This window comes from Nesoenas mayeri (assembly GCF_963082525.1).
Source record: "Nesoenas mayeri genome assembly, chromosome: 2".
NCBI classification, from domain to species: domain Eukaryota; kingdom Metazoa; phylum Chordata; class Aves; order Columbiformes; family Columbidae; genus Nesoenas; species Nesoenas mayeri.
Window position 1 is genome coordinate 10,378,377 of NC_137543.1, and position 21,057 is coordinate 10,399,433.

The following is a 21,057-nucleotide window of genomic DNA, read 5'->3' on the forward strand; positions in this document are numbered from 1 at the left end:
ATAAGAGACATGAAATCAGTGTTGGTTACGGCTCTTTGCAAAAGACTACAACACAAAAACCCCTTACCTATCTGACTCATATACTCTAAGGTTTAACATCAAATTCGGCCATTTCTCATCATCTGTACAGGCAGTTAAATCCACTTAAACTTGATGGAACTTACACATCTACCTGTGTAGGAATGCGTTTTAATGACAGTACCCAAGAAAACCCCAGCAAGGTCATTTGGGTACAAATACATCTCATGTTCTAACATACATTTCCAACTTTTTCATTCCATCTCATTCATTCACTCAAAGACAGTGAAAACTGAAAACATAACACTTCCTTGCTTGCTACCTACCTCTTCTGACAATGCTAAAATATAATGCTAACTGGTTTTTTGGATGCCAAAAGGAATAATCTGTCAAGTATATCAACATTTTCCTTTTTAGAAGATGACAACCAGCAGCAGGAAACCCAGACATTGCTGCTGTGTCTCTGAATATCTCACTATCTTGTCTGCGAGCACATAGGACAAAACCACATCTCTGTTCAGGAGAACCCATTCCCTCCCAGACTTGAGAGCAGGCAGTAATTTCTCTGAATTGTATTGCAAGTGTGACAGATCTGGCATTTACTAGCCATATATATTATGTGTCATTCTACGTGTGCTAAAAAGCATAGGAATCAGATTTCCCTGTTAGGGACTTTTTTGAGAAATAAAAGTCATGCTTCAGACTGGGCTGTCCTATAGTCTATTATAATAACAACCAGTAATGTACAGCCACAAAACACGGATGGTTAGTAAAACAAATGCTTCAAAACAATTTTTTTTCAGTAAGTTGCTTGACTGGCTGTTGAAAATAAATTAAAAGCAGAAAACACAGCATGTCACATACTAAGCTAGACATTCACACACTATTCATGCATCCTGGGTAGCAGAAACTCCCACAAATCTTCCTCAAGAATATGTTCATTGTGTTACTTGACACTGAGCTAGCATAGGTAGCTAATAACTGAAAACATAACATTCTTGATTAAATTAACATCTGCTCATGGAGAATTTGACTAAGGCAAATAACACAACTCAGCACAAGGCCATGGGGCAACAGGATGGGATATATTTCATCCAGTGAATATCTCAAAAGGATAAAGTACGCTGACTCGTAGAATCCTTCCTCACCTGCTAACTCAAATTCATAGAGAAAAACACTAATAATCACTACTACCTTCTTAGGTATTTTTTTTGAAAGCAAAGACTTAATGAAAAAGAGTCAAAGTGGGTTCGAGATTTTTCTGCCTCACCTCCCTAACTTAAGTGAAAAAATAAATCTGGAAAGGACACAAAGTTGAAACTTCTTAGCAATAATACTGCAGCTAATTCGAAAACAAAACCAAACAAAATTATATTATGATTAAATTTTATTGCCAAGTACTAACACTGCATTTCATTGGTACGCAACACATTAAAAAAAGCTTTCTTAATAACTAGTTCTTAGTAGTTTTGCAACTAATCATCACTTACCTGTTACCTGGGGTACATATGGAACTGACAATCTTTCCACACTGTATCCACTGCCCCCTAATGATTCTGCAATCTTGTTTGTCAGGAAAAACAAATCTTTTTCATGCTTCTCTAAGGATTTTGGAAGACTGTGAAAATACATATTTGAAGTTACTATCTACCAGTAGAAATTTGCTCATTAAGTAAAATATTTTCCCAAAGTCTGCAAGCAACCAAAAAAGGTCAATGATAATGATTCAATTAAATAAAACTTGCTTAGTTTTTTTCAGGAATGGATAAACACCCCAAAATGAGTTCATTGAGTACCTCTGCAATATTTTAAATGACATTAACACTTCTTGGTTATCTGAAATATGTTTCTCACCTGTTTTGCTACATCTTGAGAGATATGGTCTCTGTTAAATAGAAAAAACTGCAAAGTGACAGTATTTGCCATTTGCCAGCAGTGTGCCCTCATGGCAAGAAGGCTAATGGCATCCTGACCTGCAGGTGGAGGGAGCAGATCCTTCCCCTCTACTCAGCACTAGTAGGACCACACCTGGAGTATTAAGTCAAGTGCTGGGCTACCCAGGACAGGAGAGACGCGGACTTATGGTCAAGAGTGCAACAAAGCACCACTAGGGCGGATTAAGGGACTGGAACATCTCTTGAACGAAGAAAGACTGAGAGAGCTGGGATGCTTCAAAACGGAGAAAAGAAGGGAGATATTATCAATGTGTACAACTACCTTAAGGGAGGGAGGGCAGAAAGACAACAGACGCAGTCCCTTGTCAGTGGTGCCCAGTGACAGAACCAGAAGCAATGGGTGCAAACTGAAACACAGGAGGTTCTGTCTGAACATCAGGAAACACTTTTGTACTGTGAGGGTGACCGAGCACTGACACAGGCTGCCCAGGTTGGTTCTGGAGTCTCCATCCCTGGAGATATTCCAAAGCCATCTGGACATGGTCCTAGACAGCCTTGCTCTACATGACCCAGCTTGAGCGGGGTGGTTGTACCAGGTGGACTTCAGAGGTTCCTTCCAGCCTCACCCACTGTGATTCAGTGGAAATGCATTTTGCTGTGGTACCACTTATATCAAGCATCGTACTGTGCAGATGTAAGTCCCTTGGATTACAATAAAAAAAGGCTGAAAAACAGACTTTTTGCATATACACAAAGCTTTGTGGTATTCTGCCTATCCAGTACACTATTAAAGGCTGAATGATTTTTCCCATATGCAACATATTTCAATGTGATGTTTAATAGTAAAATAAGTACTTCACTGTTCATTAAGTCACATTCTACACCTACTTACTTGCATTTGTCTTTGAAAATTGTTTCTGGCAGAAAATAAGATGCTTCCAGACTTCGAGTTTCAATCACCTGAAAAACAACCAAGACAAATGGAGTAGTTCCATACTTATTTTCTCCAATGACCAAGTTGCTTAAAGAGGTTCTACTGTACCAGATTACCAGTCCTTCACTAACCGCTACCTCAGCACAAATGACGCCCTTAGAGTTTCTTTTAACCACAGAAAGAGATCGTGGCACTCACCCTTTAGACTAAAAATCTGGTTCTCATGGGCTCGTGCATGTCAGTACTGTTTCACTAAGGCCGGTGAGGTTGTAAAGTCTTCTACCAGATGGGGATTTAGCCCATTATACATGTTACTATATACAAAATAAAAATGCTAGGACTTGAGAGATGAACATTCTGTATATAATTTTAGGAGTCAGCAAGTAATGCCATCAGAGATTGAGGACAAAGAGCAATGTGGGTGGACACAAAGACAGGAGATCATCACCACACGTTATTATTTGATAGGAGGTATTTACCCATTTTACAGTCGAATGTGTGTTTTTCTAAAGGACTTAAACAACTTAGTCACGTTACCTTGCTGACATGCTGACAAAAGGCAGGAACTGCAATCATCTGACTCAGAAAGTTCAGATATGCTGCAACCAATGCCATGACACCACAACGATTAAACATGGGCAGATTATCCTCGTTGATGATGGCAAGGTCCTGAAATACAAAGGACAGCATTATAATCTCAAAAGTTAAGAGGCTGTTCCAAATATACGGAAGTCAAAATTATTATTAGTAACACTAGCTGACACATGACAAGTATCTGGTATTACTTAGCATTTAATACCTCTCATTTTAAAATCTCAGTCTTCTAGCTCACCCCTGAATCAGGTATATATTGATCTGAAGTTAGAGAGCTTGGAGGATTCAACCCCTACAAAGATAAATAAATGCACTGAACTCAAACTTCTGTTTCTCAGAAAGAGTACAGGTTAATGACTGGCAGTCTCTTCTCCTTACCACCTGCTCATCGCAACTTTATTTTACGAAGAAAGTATTTTAATAATAAAAATCACTCTTGTGAATCACAGATACAGTACCATAAAGGGAATTATTTAATGCTTATTTGCATTTCTGTGTTTATTTAAATTGTATTATTTTTGTTCTAATAAAAAGAATCATGACATTTTTATCAAGTAAGGATTTGGTTCAGTGAGATATTTTAAAATTAAGATTGTGCATTTCAGAGGTTTCACGTTAGGGTTATTCCCTATCAGGCTAATGACAGAGAATGAACTGGGAATACAGGATGCAATTTCATCAAATTTCCATGGCCCATGCAAGCACTGGTTTTTTGAATGATTAAATTTCAACACAGATAAACCTACTAAGTAACACAGTTTCACTGAGGACTGTATATAAGTATGAATGATCTTTGATCCTGTAAAAGAAATGTTAAGGAATAAAGCAACACACTGATAGAATTTTACGCTAAGATAAGATTAATTAGCTGACTTCAAAAAATATTTCAAACCAATCAATTAACCAAAGGCTTTCTCTCAAGGTGAGGACAGTCCATATATTTTATATGGAACACTAAAGTAAGATTACAGGTTATAAAATTACCCTGTCAATCTGATAATGAATATATCAGTGATTCTAAGGAGTGTTTCAACAAATTTCCACATCTGCCTGTTTCCTGAAGTGAACATGCTGTAGAAGTTTGTAACAAATTTGATTAGCTGAAGCTTCCTTATTAATAAATGTTATGTATAAAGTGCACTCCTTAATGGAGCAATCAAATTAGGACTGAATGGTGCAATTTCCCATTTTAAAATCGATATGGAAACAAAAAATGTTACCCTCATCTCCAGTAACAAATATAAATAGTCAGTCAATGAACTCAACACCGATTCAGACTCATACCTGCAAAGCAATAGCTAATCGAATGAGGTCAATAACCACTTCTTCATTGGCTAATTCAATTGTGATCAGAGCCAGAGATGTGAACAGCAGTTCAAAGTTTTTTTGGACGTTGTCTTCTTCTTTACAGCCCAAGTAGATGTGTCTGTACAACTGCTGACCATGCTATAAAAGACAAAAGACGTAACACAAGTATCAGAACCACAGAATAATTTAGGTCAGAAAGGATATTTAAAGGTTCTCTAGTCTAACTCTCTACTCCAGACAGAGTCAACTTTGATGTTAGATCATTTTAGACAGAAAAATAAAAAAAAAATTATATATATGTATACACATACATACACAAACAAATCCACGGTTAATCAAGAAGACCACTAGTGAACTACTTTAATAGCAACTTCTGTATAAATATAGTGCTGTTCCATTTTATGTAGAAAGGCACAGATGGGGAGGAAAATGATACAGAGAACTGCACCGTTTGTCAGACGCTGGCATCTATTTGCTATTGAAATACTCAAAAAGAAAATTGTCCATTTATGAAAAGGAGAGAGTAAAAAGTAGATCCTGAAACATTCTCAAGATTGTTTAAGTAAGTAACTGAGGAGTGTCAAGGGTTCTGCTTAAGATGACATCAGATGTGTTTGTTAAGCAAGTCTTCTTAAAAAGCAAATTGAGAAAAAAATCTATTATTTCAACACAAAAAAATGAAAACATAGAAAGGCACACTAAGAAGCAGGTTTTGTGTGAAACACATGACTCAGTGCACCCCAGCATCCTTAATCTGCAGAGGATACAGGTCTGTATCAGTTGACACAGTTAATTTTCAAGATATAAAGGACTGATGCTCTGTCTCTGGAAATATTAGTTCAGCTTTAAAAGGAGAAAGAAAACTCATTTTTAACATCTGTTTTTCAAGCAGAATGTATTCACTTAACAAATAATGAAGGTGCTGCTCCTTATTAGACCTTATAAGGTCTTCTTATTACTTCTAAAATCATAGTTGTTCGAATATATATTTAGAAAAGATAGGTACAGAGCTACTAGCAAAGCATAGAAGTTTCTATGGAAGAAGCACAGTAAAGGTTAGTTGTTTAAAGAAACTGTATATTTGGAAAATAAAAGTAATGAAATTATTCATCCCACTGATAAAGAATTGCACCTAGATATGAAAATAAATTATTAGGTGGATCTTCTCGACGTATATTTCTAGAAGACTGCGAAACACAAGTTCATTTCCTCGTAAAGAACTGACAGAAATAAACCTCCTGGCTTTGGTGGACTAAGATGAAGAGAGTCTTGTGTCCATGCTTTAATTTAATCTAACTTTTGGTACAGAAATTCATAAGTATGATACACAATTGCCTTAGGATCCCCATCTAACGTCAACCAAGTAGAGATGGTCATTCAGATCTTAATGGACTTGTGGAGGTGCTTCCCCCCTCTCCTTTGACAACGGGAGGAATCCATGAGGATCAGGCTGCCAACATACACATCTGCTCTAGGTGACTAACATTAGGTTTATGATATGCACCTGAAACAGTATCATATAGATAATTATTGAATGACTTCATTACGCAGAGTTAATACACTTTTTTAGAAGAGTCTATAATCTCTTCTGGACCTGAGAAGAGTCTCTTTTCCTCTCCTGCTCTCTTTTTCAGAGGACGGTGTTAACAATTCAAATATTTAGTTTGACAATAAAAATGTTAATCTAGTAAAATCAGTAAATACACCTCACCTAAGATTTAAAGTAGTTTGGATATTAAATTGATTAATTAAAATTTAATTCAGTTTTTACAAAGATACATTACTAATAATTGCCAAAGTTGGAGTATTCTTTACATTTGTGTTATTCCAGTATTAACCAAAACAGGTACGGCAAGGAATAGAAATTGTACCAACTTAGCAAGGACATCTGTCTTGCAATGTCACTTGAAACTTGCACAACTCTATTTTGCATAGTATAGTATATGTAGTATTTTTGTCTCTGGACAAGTTAAACTGCAATTCTTCTGATTTTTATAATTAGAATATTAACTGAAGTCAACACTCTGAAGACACACATTTTTTATTTCACAGCTAAAAAAAAAACCAGCATGAAATAGCTGTGAGAAATGAATGTATTTTTTCAGGCAGATAACAGTGATAAATGTGCTAAAGCCTGCTTGAGCTGACCTCACTCATTTTTTTTTACAAACATATCTACACAGTTTAACTATACTCAGAAATAACAGAACACACTAATAACTAGATGCATTTTTTCCACATAGAAAATAAGGTCTTTATTATAAAGAATTCATTTCACTCCACATAAGTGTTCCTGCTCTGGCAGGGGGATTGGACTGGATGATCTTTTGAGGTCCCTTCCAATCCCTGACATTCTGTGATTCTGTGTTAAGCGCTATCTAAAAAAAATACCTCATTTTCTTTAGAACCAAACATACTCAGAAGCCAAAGAACACAATGTCCTGCAAAGCCAACCTTTTAAGAAGGTTCATTTTTTCTTCAAAGTTAACTTTCCCTGGCATCTTTACTTAACACATAAGACACAATTTCCTGTACCAAGACTTTTAAAATAAAAGATTACCTGAAAATATAACAACAGAAAAGCCACACAAATGCAAAACTACTACTGAGCATAAATGAAATGCTGCATAGGCATCTAACTATAGGTAGGTCTTTTCAGAATCACGGGGGCTTTCGCTGAAAATATAAATGAAAATTTTATACCATGGAGCCACCTCTTGAATATCTAGAGCACTGAAGTCAGTGTTACCTGAAATCAAGTCATTTGATGGTGATCTTTGCAACTTGTTGCAAAAACACAGTTGTAGAAGAGAAACAAAGCAACTGGTTCAGTTACTTTATCTTCTCTCTGAATAGAAAGTTAGCTCTTTCAATCTATTACCTTTTTCATGAAGCTTACGTCTTGCCTTGAAATTTTGTCTCGTTTTATCTTTAGATCGGAAACATCTGGTATTATTCTACAAAGCAAACAAAAATGTCATTTCAGCAAAAAGAAGTTTAAAAGGAAGAGGATGTGAAATATATGAACTATTCAAGCAAATCCTGAAGCAATTTCCATTTTAATTATATCCATGTTTAATAATGATATTCAAATTTCAGTCAAAGAGGAAGAACCATAAGCAGAATTATGACAGCTACATATTTTTTTCTCTATATAAAATACCATAATGTGTCTTTCGCAGTTAAACTAGCAGATATTTGGCATGGTTATTTAAGGTATCATGCATTGAGGTTCACCTGTAAAACTCCTGCCATCGAAAAAAATCACACTGAGCACTGTGCCTTTATTAGAAAAGCACATCAACATTTCGTATTAGGAAAATATTTAAAAATCAACAGTACTCATCATTCAGGTACTAAGCTAGAATTTAAAGTAGGCCAAAGCAAACAAAGAGAATTACCGTATCCCTCGGAGCTTTGCTCTGTTGTCGTGCCGATCAATCAGATTATGCAGGATTTCCAACACCAGCTGCCTGAGCTCCGAGTCTTCCATGAGGGAAGGAGACAACAGTGGGTCCAGAAATGGGGGAGGAAGCGCGTTCGTGATCGTTGTTGCTTTGTATCCCGAAGTCACCTGTGCATCGTTGGAAGTAAAATTAATGTGTCATTATTGCATTGTAAGAATGACTTACAGATGTCGCTCGATTTTTAGTGGGCATGCTTTGGCATCTGAAAAGTGGATTCAAATTCAAGTTTTTTGGAAAAATGGCCATGAAAAGTTGCAGGGCATAAAATGAAGATGGCAATTATTCCAATAGAGACTTTTTAATTTCAGAAATTGTTCTTTTGTACTATTATTTTTTGTAAAGAACACATGATGTACAGTGCTCAGTTCAGTACAAAGAACAGGCAGGGTTCAGCAGTTTCTAGTTCATTATTATGTGTGCAGACCACACTCTATACACCACAGCAAAAGCTTTGCTCTGAACACAAATTCCTTCCCACATTTCTTCCACAATGTTTATCAATGTCTGAGTAATTCATTAAGCATCAAAACATTCACTTTCACATCTTTGTGCCATGATGGAATTTTACTTCTATCCTAAAAGAGGATCCAAAACAAAAATAAGTGTCAAGAATGTTAAATTCCTTCCACATGCACAATTTAAATCCCTTAAAGCATACTTATAGGTTATGCAGTGCCCCAAATAATTACACTTCTTACCGACTTCAATGAAAAAGTTTTGAGATGGAAAAATGAATACTGTCAGGAACAGTTCAGGCATAGCTGAGTCTATATTTAACAAAGACAATGTGCAAAATGACCCCCTGAGGTCCTTTCTAACATGTTTGCTGTCCTTAAATCGCAACTGTGAACGCTCAGCTCTTCTGCAAGCCAGAAACTAGGATTTCACATTCTGACCAGCAAGGAACGTTTTAACTGATTTGCCCAACACCACATACAAATTTCATACCAAAGCAGGACAGAAACTCATTTTCCAGGAAGGCATTCTACTGCTTTAGTCATGAAATCATTCTTTATGCTATTTCCCATGCTACAGTCACTGAACAGTTTTCAGCTTCTGCAACAAAACAGGCCAGGATTCTACAGGCAAGAGCCTCCTTTACTACCTACCTCTGATTCTTACCATGAGGATGTACTTCCAGAAAAAACTCTTGGAATGTTTACAGTTGACAAATGTATTTGTGATAAAATATTTATTTATACCTTACCAGAAACTTGGGAATAACGAGAAAGGCAAGAACGATGGTGCCTGAGGCTCTAAGGGCTGGGCGGTAGGCCTCCATTCCTATGGTTTCAAAAACATTAGCTGTTCTACTAATTAATTTTTCTAGTCTAAGAGACAAAAGTGATTTCACTTTGATGATGCCAGCATTGCCAGCAGAACTAGTCAACTCAACATACTCTTTGATGTCCTTTTGGATCTGCAGATCCAGGGACAACTGATATGCGCTGAAGTGCTCTAGGAGATGGAGGAAGATTTCTTGAGCTGCTTGTAGTGTACATTGGGAAAACACTGTCACAATTTTACCCAGTTGAACTGGTATTACACAGGTGAACTATGTAATATGATGGTAGGTTTAATTTCATAATACACAGTAATAATACAAAATTATAAATAAAGTGATACATTGTGTGGTTATACACTGAACACAGAAGGCTTACCATAAGTAAAGATCGCAGTAACATGATTTGAATCCTCCTAGTTCCCAAATCTCTACAATTGGAAAAAAGTTGAAAGTCAGTTTCTCTGCATGTCTTCAAAATATTATTCTACTCCAAACATCATTGTAACAACAGTGTTTTTGACAAGCAAATACAGCATTCTTGGAAGGGATGCTGGAGAACCACAAAGAAGAGGCAAATATCTCCAACAGAGGTGTAATAAGAAAATGGTTTTGAAAGCGACATTTATAGAAATGTTTAAAAAGCAAAGCACATAAAACTGAAATAACAGTGAATTACATATACATGAAGCAGATAGAAATCTTCAAGTTTCTTTCAAAATTCTTTTTGTATCTGAGATGCTCAACCGCTAGATGCTTGACTTAATTTTCACAAGCATCACTCAGAATTTCTTCTGAATTAAAATGTGATTGAGTTGTTTAAGAAACCAGGACACTTCTTGTTTACATCAGGCCCCTAATATTTGAGACTGAATAAAAGTTATCTGCAACATCAGCAAGAAAACTGACAGAACCCTCAGTTCTCAGATCACAGGAAGGTACACGGAACACCACTTAGCCTGTTCTTATCTCTTCTCATTTCGCACCTGCTGGTACTAAAAGAACTGAAATACCCATTGGTATATAGTCACATATGTGCTGTTCTAGCAAGATAAAAGTGCACTTGGAATAAATTGCGCCATTCAAAGAGACTCTTTCAAGAAAATAATAAAGGTACAAACCCTTTTGTTCACCATATAGTATAAGGAAAGAGAAAATCTTCACACAAGATGGCCCCTACATAACCATGGAAACTTTCAGCTTCACAGGCTGTAATTCTGGCTACATCCAGGTGGCAGTGTCATCCAAATGCCTTGTGTAGCACAGAGTAAATTAAGTAACACAAGACTGTATCAGCAGGCAGAAAGTCTGCTTTATTCAGAATGACATATGCACATCATACTAACATACTACTCAGTCCCATGTTTACGAAGAATCCCATAGAGGAAAATTGTATAGATAAAAACCAAATGCCAACCCACAACTGGTATTTCAAGTACAGAACTCCAAATACATCCGTGTTTCCTTCTTAATGGGCAATAACTGCCTGCACAGATGGATTTCTATTGTCCATGGAACACTACTGCCCATATTGAAGGGACACAATACTACATGAACAATTATTAAGTCAAGAGAATGACAGTGTCTTCCTACTTAAACTAGCAGGGGAGATCAGACATACCTGGTACAAAGTATCCATACACACCTGGAAATAGCTGCAACCTTTTCAGTGACCTTCCCCATACTGAGGAAAATCAGCCTTTAAACATAATTATTCATGTTACAGGGAAAAGTTATTACTTCAGAGGATGGCAGCTTTTAATTATGGGTTTATTACAGGAGTGTGCCCACCTACAGCTGTTTCCTATTTCTAAACAAATAAGCAAAATCTCAACCAAAAGAAATTCACTGGAATTTCTGCAGTTTATTTCTTCACCTGAAGTTAGCTTGTATAGAATGAAGAAAAAACAAAAAAACATGTATAAATTATGCAGTTATTTGAAAAAATGTAGTCAGAATTCAACTTCCCTCATTCACAGAAGCACATACAAGAAGTTACAGAATCAACTACTATTAAGTAGATAATTTCAGAAACATCTGTATGGATGTGGAGAGAATAAAATCAGATATTTTCTAATCAGTAATGTCTTAGGAGATTTATTTCATATTGCTGACACTGTAACTGCCTTGATTCTGCATGGTATTTAATATAGCTCCTAATGACAGAGAATTTGCATTTCACCTTTCTTATTTATTTTAAAAACTTTTTAATGTATCAGGATTCTAAACCCTAAATTTTTATTTGGAAATTTAAAAAGCAGTATATACAAACCCAAGGTGACTGGTATCCAGTGACTGTGAAGTCCCGAAAACAGGTACTTTTCCCATAATGAACATCATAATCTCTGACCTCTGGTAATCTGGCAGATTGCTTCCAAAAAATCCTAAATAAAATGGAATGAAACCACAGAAGGAAAGAGAAAAAGGTTCCTTCTCATTATAAGAAAAGCCTTATAAATACAAGGAACACATTTACAAGGTCAAAACAGATGAAGAATCAGAATCATTTCAGTTGGAAGGGACCCTAAGGATCATTGAATCCAACCATAGTTGAACTCTAGCACTAAACCACATCCCTAAGAACCTTGTCTAAATGCCTGTTGAACACCTCCAAGAATAAAACTATGATTTGTTTTAGGGCATAATACTCTCATGTTCATCTCTGCTGAATGGCTTTACAGAGTCTTTTAATGACACCTACTTTCTTCTTCGTATCCTAAAACTTCCTAATTTTATCCTCCTTTAAATGTTAAATATGTGGCATCTGTTAATTTGTAACTAGTGAGGAATGGGAAATGTTTTTCACGGAACACAGTGTTGTTACTTTTGTCTGTTCCTAAGTCACCACTAAATATTAGCGGTGTGCAAACAGAAATCTCAGAGCTACACAAGCATGACGCGACTATTACTTAGAAGCTGCTGGGATGAGCAGCTCCGGTGCTGGCACGAGGGGTGAGAAGGGCCCTGTGACTGGGCTTGGATTGTATGGTGCTTGGAGCTGGCAACGGCACAGTTCAGAAAAAGCAAAACAAAAGTGGATGCTGTTGTGGGAGTCTACTACTGATCATGCAGCCAGGATGACAACACCAATGAACTGTTCTTCAAGGAATCAATGGCCCTTGTCTTCACAGCTGATTCTAACTTTCCAGACATCACAGAATCACAGAATGTTAGGGATTGGAAGGGACCTCGAAAGATCAACTAGTTCAATCCCCCTGCTGGAGTAGGAACACCCAGATGAGGTTACACAGGAAGGTATCCAGGCGGGTTTTGAATGTCTCCAGAGAAGGAGACTCCACAATCTCCCTGGGCAGCCTGTTCCAGTGTCTGTCACCCTCACCGTGAAGAAGTTTCTTCTAAAATTTAAGTGGAACCTCTTGTGTTCCTGTTTGAACCCATTACCCCTTGTCTTACCATTGGTTGCCACCGAGAAGAGCCTGGCTCCATCCTCGTGACATTCACCCTTTATACATTTGTAAACATTAATAAGGTCACCCCTTAGTCTCCTCCAAGCTAAAGAGCCCCAGCTCCCTCAGCCTTTCCTTATAAAGGAGATGTTCCACTCCCTTAATCATCTTTGTTGCCCTGTGCTGGACTCTCTCCAGCAGTTCCCTGTCCTGCTGGAACTGAGGGGCCCAGAACAGGGAATATCATAGAGCAGACACAAACAGGTCCAGGAAGTTTCTGAAGCATGTTGAAGATAACTTCTTGGTGTAGGTACTAAAGGGGCCAGCTAGGAAAGGTGCCCTCCTACATTTGTTGTCTGTAAACAGAGAAGAACTCATGGGTCAGTGGTGATTGGTGGCTACCTTAGTCACAGTGACCACAAAGGAGTTGAGTTTCAAATCGTTGGAAATAGAAGAAAAACTGCCAGCTAAATTTCAGCCCTGGAAATGAGGAAAGCACATTGCAGCTGCTGAAGGAGCGAGTTAGTAAGGTCACCTGGGAATCTGCTTTTGAAGGTACTGGGATCCATGAATGCAGGTCATGTTTTCAGAGTCATTTATTAAGAGTGCTAGAGCAGGCTGTTTCTAAAATGTCAGAAGTCAAACAAGCAAGGCAGAAGGCTGGCTTGGCTAAGCAGGGACCTGCTTCTAGAACTTAGGCAGAAAATAAAAGTGTATGGACACTGGAAGGAAAGGCAGGCAACTAAGGACTACAGAGATGCTGTGTGCCACTGTTGGGAAAAAATTTGTGTGGCCAAAGCTCAATTAGAATTCAAACTGGCCGGCAATGTGAAGGACAAGAAAAAGGGTTTTTTAATATACGTTAACAGCAAAAGGAGGATCAGTGATAACATTGGTCCTTTGCTTGATTAGAACATTTACCTCACAGGTAGGGATAGACAAAGTAAACACATATGATGCTTTGTTCACCTCTGTCTTCAACACCAACAATCGGCCCTGAGATCCCCAGAGTCTTGTGCTGGAAGATGTGACTGGGGGGATGATCAAGGCCCAGCTGACTCTGAACTTGATCAAGACTTGCTGCTCCAGCTGGATGCACATAAGTCTCTATGGGATCTGATGGGATTCATCCCAGGCTACTGCAATAGCTGGCCAATGTCATCACAGGATCTCTTTAATTATTTTTCAATGGTCTTGGGAGTCTGAAGAGGTCCCAGTTGACTGGCAGGTGATTGTTCCACTCTACACCACACTAGTGCAGCCCCACCTCAAGTACCCTGTGCAGTTTTGGGCGCCTCAACATAAGAAGCCATGAAACAGAGGAAGGTGACAGAGTTGGTGAAAGACCCCAAAGGCAAGACTTAGGATGAATATGTGAGGTCACTCAGCTTGTGCGGCTTGAAGAAAAGATGGCTGAGGGGTGACAGTCTACAGCTTCCTCATGGCGGGGAGCAGATGGGGAGGTGCTGATCTCCTCTCTCTGGTGACCAGAGACAGGACACAAAGAAATGGAATGAAGCTGCATCAGGGGAAGTTCAGATTGGACATAGGAAAAGGTTCTTCACTGAGAGGGTCACCAGAAGAGACTCCCCAGGGAAGTGTTCACAGCACGAAGCCTACCAGAGTTCAAGGAGGTCTAGATGACGGTCTTAAGTCCTATGGCTTAGTTTTAGGCAGTCCTGCCAGGAGCCAGATGTGATGATCCTGTGGGTCTAGTCTAGTCTAACGTAGTCTATTCTATGGGTCTATTCTATTCCATGGGTCTACTCCACTCTACTCTATTCCTGTGCACTAGTATAAATGTAACTTTGATAAAATGAAGCTTTACTTTAAAAGGTTGAGTTGTGGGCTCTTTAGAGTATTTTTTGGGGGTGGGAATTAACATCTTAATTTGGAGTTTTACTGCAACAGGGAGAAATAATCTATTTCATATTTGCTATTGCTCCAGAAATCTTCAAGGCACAAGTAAAGGTACAGATTAGTGAATGATATTTAAGTTACATTCCCCCTTATTCTTAAGTAAAGGAATACACATTGTAAATGCACAGGAATATATATAGCTACCATAAAGAGAAAATCTGAAAAAAGGGGAGAGGCTATTGTAATTAAATCATTTACAGACATTTCAGAATTGTATTTTAAAAGTACTTCAGTTAAGTCATGGTAGCACAACTGGCCATTAGGTGTCATTGTTGCTGCTATGTTTTTAATATTGGCCTCTCCACATTTCCAAGTAGTACTGACTAAAACGTATTACTGTATACGATTGCTTGCAATATGATTTTCATAAAAGGACTAATATTAGTTCTGTACCAAAGGTACAGAATGAAGTCTGTATTTCAAAGGCCCTATAATAATACAACCAACAAATCTATTATAACTCCACCAGCATTTTTAATTTTCATTGAGGTTCTTGGCTATCTGCTCAGTTAACAATTAAAATAACAGTTTTTCAGAAGTCAAATCTGTAAAATGAGCCTGACATGTAACAAGTACAATCAGATATACTACATTTGCCATTATTCCTTTTTGATTCAAGCTGTTTTAATACCATCTCATTGAGGAAGGGGGAGAAGGGGAGGAATTTTAAGTGAGCCTTTGTTACTATCATTACTCACCAATTGTTTGAATAATAGCATTCTGGACAATCCTTTCATCACTCTCCTTGGAGCTTGTGCTGAAAGTGGCACTTCCTGCTGAACTGCGTCTGTCACCCAGCTCAAAGTCAACACTGATGCGCAAGTGCTTCAACAAGGTATTAAAAACCTCCAGAACTGTTGGGCCTGGAAACAACACATAACAATTATTGCACCTGTCATGGGAAAGATGCCTTAAGAAAGCTGTTTCAGTCCCTTTAGAAAAGAAGAAATCAGATTAAGCTGACAAGAACAAGTGAAATACACTGAGGGATGCAGCCTCAGGACAAACTTTTGAAATGTGCCTGCTCTCTGATATTTTAGAAATTATTTTGGAATCAGGAAATGCAGTCAGATAAAAATGTGTAATCCATTACTAGCAATTTGCACAGGGTATGGCTGGGACGGAGCTAACTTGCTTCTTAGCAGCCCGGGTGGTGCTGTCCTTCAGATTTCTGATTAAAATAGTGTTGACAACACGTCAGTGTTTCAGCTGTCACTGAAGCGCTAGCAAGCATCAAAGCTTTTTCTCTTTCCTCCTCTGTCCCTACAGAGAGCAGACTGGAGTGTGCAAGAAACTGGGGGGAAACACCGACTGGGAAAGCTGACCCAGTGACCAAAGAGATATTCCATGCTATATCATGTCATGCTCAGCAATAAAAGGAAAGGAGGAGGAAGGGTGGCATTTGTTCACATGGCATTTGTCTTCCCAAGTAACCATTACGCGTGTTGAGGTCCTGCTTTCCAAGAAGCGGCTAAACACCTGCTTGTCAAAGGAGGTACTGAATAAATTCCTTTGCTTTCCTTGTGCAAACAGCTTTCTTTTCACTCATTAAACTTGTCTTTATCCTGAATCGTGAGACTTCTCACCTTCTACCTTCTCCCTATCCTGTGGGAAAGGGAAGTGAACAAATGGCTGTCAGTTGGAGTCAACCCACCACGCAGGTTTTGCATAGAAAATAAGTGGTTGCTGAAATTAAGCATCAATAATGGGTTAGACTGCAAGTCTTGCACCTGAATTTCAGTTATTTCAAAATCTGCTACTAAAATCCAGTTCTATATACTAAATCAAATAGTGAACTCTTGTTGTAACACAGTAAGACTTCACCAATCTGTGCGAGTAAGTGGGTCTTGTATAAAAGACAGGCTCAGACTGAAGTTAATGAAGCAAAGCAATAATGTTTCATCAGGAGACCAAAGAAAAACAACAGCAGAGCACATGTGTGTATGCACCTTTGTAACTACTCTTATTTCAAGGAACTACGCTACCTTAAGTGACATAATTCAACTTATTTCAGCTGCTTCGCAGTTACTAAGGCAAAAATTTTCAAAGGCCATTCTATTCTTGAGTCCCATGTTACCACTCATCTCACAGCAGCTGTATCACAAACTGACAGTGCTCTTGATGTTTTTTAGTCACACACAGTTTTCTTGGACTTTGTGACTTCTCAGCAAACAGAAATTTCTGCCTTTTCACAAGGCTCTAAAAATACATCTACTCATTTTTTCAATGCAAAGGATTATAAAACAGTCAAACTACCAAGTAACTACATTTGAGTAACAGTAAACCAAGGAATATTTCAAGCATTTCATCAGCACAAAGGAGATAAAATTAATAAATACAAAACCTTCTTAAAACATATTCTTTCATTAAGCCTGAAAACAGAGCAAAAACAAGCACCACCCTTCAATTCTGTCCTTTGATCTGATGCCTTTAATTTAAGAAGACTTACCTATTGATCCTTTAGCTGCTATTGCAACTGCTTCCAAAAGAACCTGAATAATCCCAGCACGAACTCGTGGTGAGTCCCTTTTGCGAACATCAAGGTGTCCAAGTATTTCTTGTATTACATGATGGGAATACTGTGCCTATTAAAAAACAAACAGAACGAAAGGCTTCATCTGTGACTTTCATAAGAATAAACTCATGCACCATTCAAATACAGTCATGACCATGTTCCTACTCTAAAATAATCTGATTCATAAATTCACCTAAAGTTCAATCAATTAATGATTAAATACAGATTTAAAAAAACTACCATGACAGATGAAGCTACATACAAAAGCTAACAGTATTAAAATATCCAGGAACACCAACAAGAACAGAGGAAGTGAGAAGTGGTACCTCATTCAGCAAACCTTACAAAAAAGTGCCACTGATATAAATGCTGAGAAAACTCAACTTTCTTTCACAAACCTGGAATTTTACGACTTTATCGCTTAGGTGTCTGTGCTTGACGCAAATCAAGAATCAGACTTAGATTGTGTTTACAACAGACAACAGAGGTTGTCCACTAGTAAAAAAATCAATTAACACAATATGGTTCTATGTTAAGTTGTTTTATTGGGTTGTAGAAACAGAACAGATGTATTGGCACGGAGAAATGATGAAATTAAGAGAGATTTATTTATCAAGCACAATGTTAGATCAGTATGCCTATCCTTGTCCTTGTTCTGGAGCTTCCTGAAGGGCTTTCCATTGAGATTTCCTTAATATATTTTTTCTTCTAGAAATGTACAGTAATTGAAAGTAAATCAGATAACTTCTGATCAAAAAACCACAATTAGGTTATTATTTGAAAAGTTTAAAGAATAAGGCTAACAAGTTATAGAAAGGGATCTTTTGGATTCTTTGACTTCATCTACTGTCTATTGCTGTTGTGATGAGGTAAGAATTTAAACCTGTCTCATATGCTCCAAACATGTACATGAGGAAAAAAAAACCTGGAGAAAATCCTACCTGTATAGAATACATGATGATTTTGAAGCAGGAAACAGCAAATTCATTGGGATCCCATAGTCTATGATGGTCTAAATGCCTGTAACCAAAAATTAAGAGATCTGAAGTAATTACATTCCACAGATACAATAAATGGCACTTGACAGTTTTTTTCATGATTCACCTCAAAGGGATTATTTCCTTACACAAAGCTTCTAAACAATCACTTATTAACTGGGTGAGAAAACTAGAACTTCAGAAAAGTATCTGTTTTCAAAGTTTAGGATGTGATCACAATTCTTTTGGCTGTAACAAACTCCTGATCCTCTAGCTTCAGGAATTTAAGGAACAGCTATAACAAAGATATACAGTTAAGAATATATTGTTTCCATACAAAGTGCATGGATAAAAACCACTGTGACATTATATGCTTGTTTACATGAATTAGACATACTAAATAGGATGGTTATATTGTAATACCTTGTCAAAGTTCTACTCTAAATAACATAAAGAATTTGTTTTGAATCAGGAGCTACAAAATAAGTATGACTGAATGTTACATCTGGAATAGAGACTCTAAGAACCATTTTCATTTTCACAGTGGTTTCATGAATAATGTATATGGAAAATGAAAGTGAGCTACTCTTTGTGTATATACTGTTATCATTCTGAAGCAGATCAACATTTTCTGTAAGAAACATTAAAACAGAATCAGAAAAATAAATCAATCAGTTTCTATTTAAAAGGGATAGGAACCACTGATGAAACACTTTTGCAAGTTTTAAGCAAAAATTAGAAACTGTGCTAAAGCACTATGCAAAAAGATATGAACACAGCACATATTAGATTTTCCACAAAGAAGACCTGGGTACCTGGAAAAACATGACAAAAATAAATGACTTTTTAAATCTAAAATATTGATACAACTAATTAGGACGCCTTTTTATTGGAGTGATTTATGTAAGAGAAAAAAATCGCACCACATACACAAACCGAAAAAACCCCAAAACAAAACCAAAGCCCCAAAAACTAAACCAAACCAACCAACAATCAACCAACACAACAACTTCCTTACATAAACTGAATTTAGGCAGTGTTTCTACATAGGGGACTCAGCTACAGAATCACTACTTGTCTGCCCTTTCCCAATGAAGGTAGCAAACATATAAATATGCTTCAAATAACACATTTGCAAGCATACAGGTGAAGGAGTCAGTACCCTGAACACAAGAGGACGACTGGATGCTTCATCTTTGCCTGGAGTCTGGAGGTCTCCATTAACTCACGGGCAGCTGCTCCCAGCCCACTGAGTGCAAAGGTCTCCTTCAAGGTTGATTAAACCAGTTGGCATAAAGCTGCCCTCTCCTGCGCCCTAAATTATCTTGCAGGCCATTTTGCTGAGCTAAAACAACATACTGCCATTTTGACACATTACTCACCTTTCATAGAAATCCCTACAGGAAAGAATTTCAGGAATTTTAAAAGTGTTTGGCAAGATAACAGCGTATTTGCATCACTAAATATTAAACTGTTGGGGACAGCTGCCTTTCTTGTGCACATTCCAAACACTCAGGTATATTTAATCCTGCCTTGGGGCAGAAAGACAGAAAATTACTTCTTTAAATCCTTCAAGGCTTATTCATGTCTCCTTTCTCCCTAATATCATTCCAGTACAGTACATAATTTCTTGTACATGACAGCTCATTTTAGCTAACCTATTTTCTTTTTGTCTCATTGAATACAAAATCATACTCTCTACTATCTTCTCCTGATTGGAACTGATCCTTTAATCTTATAGGGTAGCATGTGTCAAGGATAACTCCTTGACAGCTCCTCTTTACCTGCCCCAAAGATTCATTCAGCCAGATTATGGTCAACTACATCTTAGATCAAGTTGTTTTGTTTTATTTTTACACTTTCCTTTCAAAACAAGACATACAAATCTTCAGGTAGCTGAACTGATGGGAAGACAGCAGGGGGAAGAGGACAGCTTAGGTTAATGTCTTCTGTAATAGCTCAAGGAGCGGCATATTTTATATATGGGAATCTTCCTCCTAAGGGAAACAATATAGATTGCTGTAGGTGACATATTTTATTTGTCATAATGCAGGTAGTCGATTTAATGTAGTTATGTTTTTGTAAAAGGTGGTAAATGGTATTTTCAGCTTGGCGCACTTAGTTCAGTTAAAAACAAGTCACATCTTGCCTATTTTATTTTCCATTTGTGTATCTTTTAATAAAGAAAACCTAAATAAGATCGCAAAACATTTTATTGCTGGATTAACAAATGCCAAACTCTGCCTTCCATTAAGAATTGCTGCATATATGGAATAAATGTGCACGGTTAGGTTTCTCAAATTAAAAGCAGCAGCACTGGTGAAAATCACTACTTTATGGAGTAAGAGCCCCCAAGAGTCTCTGAATTCACTCATATTGTCACACAGGTCAGCAATTCTTACAGTACAAAATGATAAATTGATACTAATGATTAGAAAGCAGAACTGAGGCATGTATGGGATGATATAAAACAATCTCATCATGCATCGTGTTTCCTGAAAGAATCTTAAACACCAGTCTTTTGATATTGAAAACCATTGCACAGATGACGTGATAACTCACAAGAATGGAGATGCGGTGAGATTAATAGGGTGTAACTTGCTATACTTGGGAAGTTGTTTATATTCACTAGATTTCTGTATCTTTCTGGATCTGCCTAATGTATTCACCATTGCAAATTCATGCTAAGTCTGAATAGCTTGTGACTGTTGACGCAAAATACACGTTTTTATTTAATACC

At 37.5% G+C, this 21,057-nt stretch overlaps 1 protein-coding gene across 5 annotated transcripts in view; it reads right to left on the reverse strand.

The window, feature by feature from the left end:
• Nucleotides 1-21,057, reverse strand: part of EFR3A (EFR3 homolog A) — an 85,992-nt gene that overhangs the window by 13,400 nt on the left and 51,535 nt on the right. For all 5 annotated transcript variants that reach the window (XR_013921838.1, XM_080339507.1, XM_080339508.1 and 2 more), the window contains 11 exons: nucleotides 18,282-18,360; nucleotides 17,275-17,410; nucleotides 15,524-15,688; nucleotides 11,771-11,882; nucleotides 9,878-9,929; nucleotides 8,151-8,323; nucleotides 7,631-7,706; nucleotides 4,726-4,887; nucleotides 3,385-3,516; nucleotides 2,806-2,873; nucleotides 1,509-1,636 (listed from right to left, as the gene is read on the reverse strand). Coding sequence is in view for 4 of the 5 variants with exons in the window: in XM_080339507.1 (XP_080195633.1) it covers nucleotides 1,509-1,636; nucleotides 2,806-2,873; nucleotides 3,385-3,516; nucleotides 4,726-4,887; nucleotides 7,631-7,706; nucleotides 8,151-8,323; nucleotides 9,878-9,929; nucleotides 11,771-11,882; nucleotides 15,524-15,688; nucleotides 17,275-17,410; nucleotides 18,282-18,360 (1,283 nt within the window). In the remaining variant the exon portion in view is untranslated. The remainder of the gene's footprint in view (nucleotides 1-1,508; nucleotides 1,637-2,805; nucleotides 2,874-3,384; nucleotides 3,517-4,725; nucleotides 4,888-7,630; nucleotides 7,707-8,150; nucleotides 8,324-9,877; nucleotides 9,930-11,770; nucleotides 11,883-15,523; nucleotides 15,689-17,274; nucleotides 17,411-18,281; nucleotides 18,361-21,057) is intronic.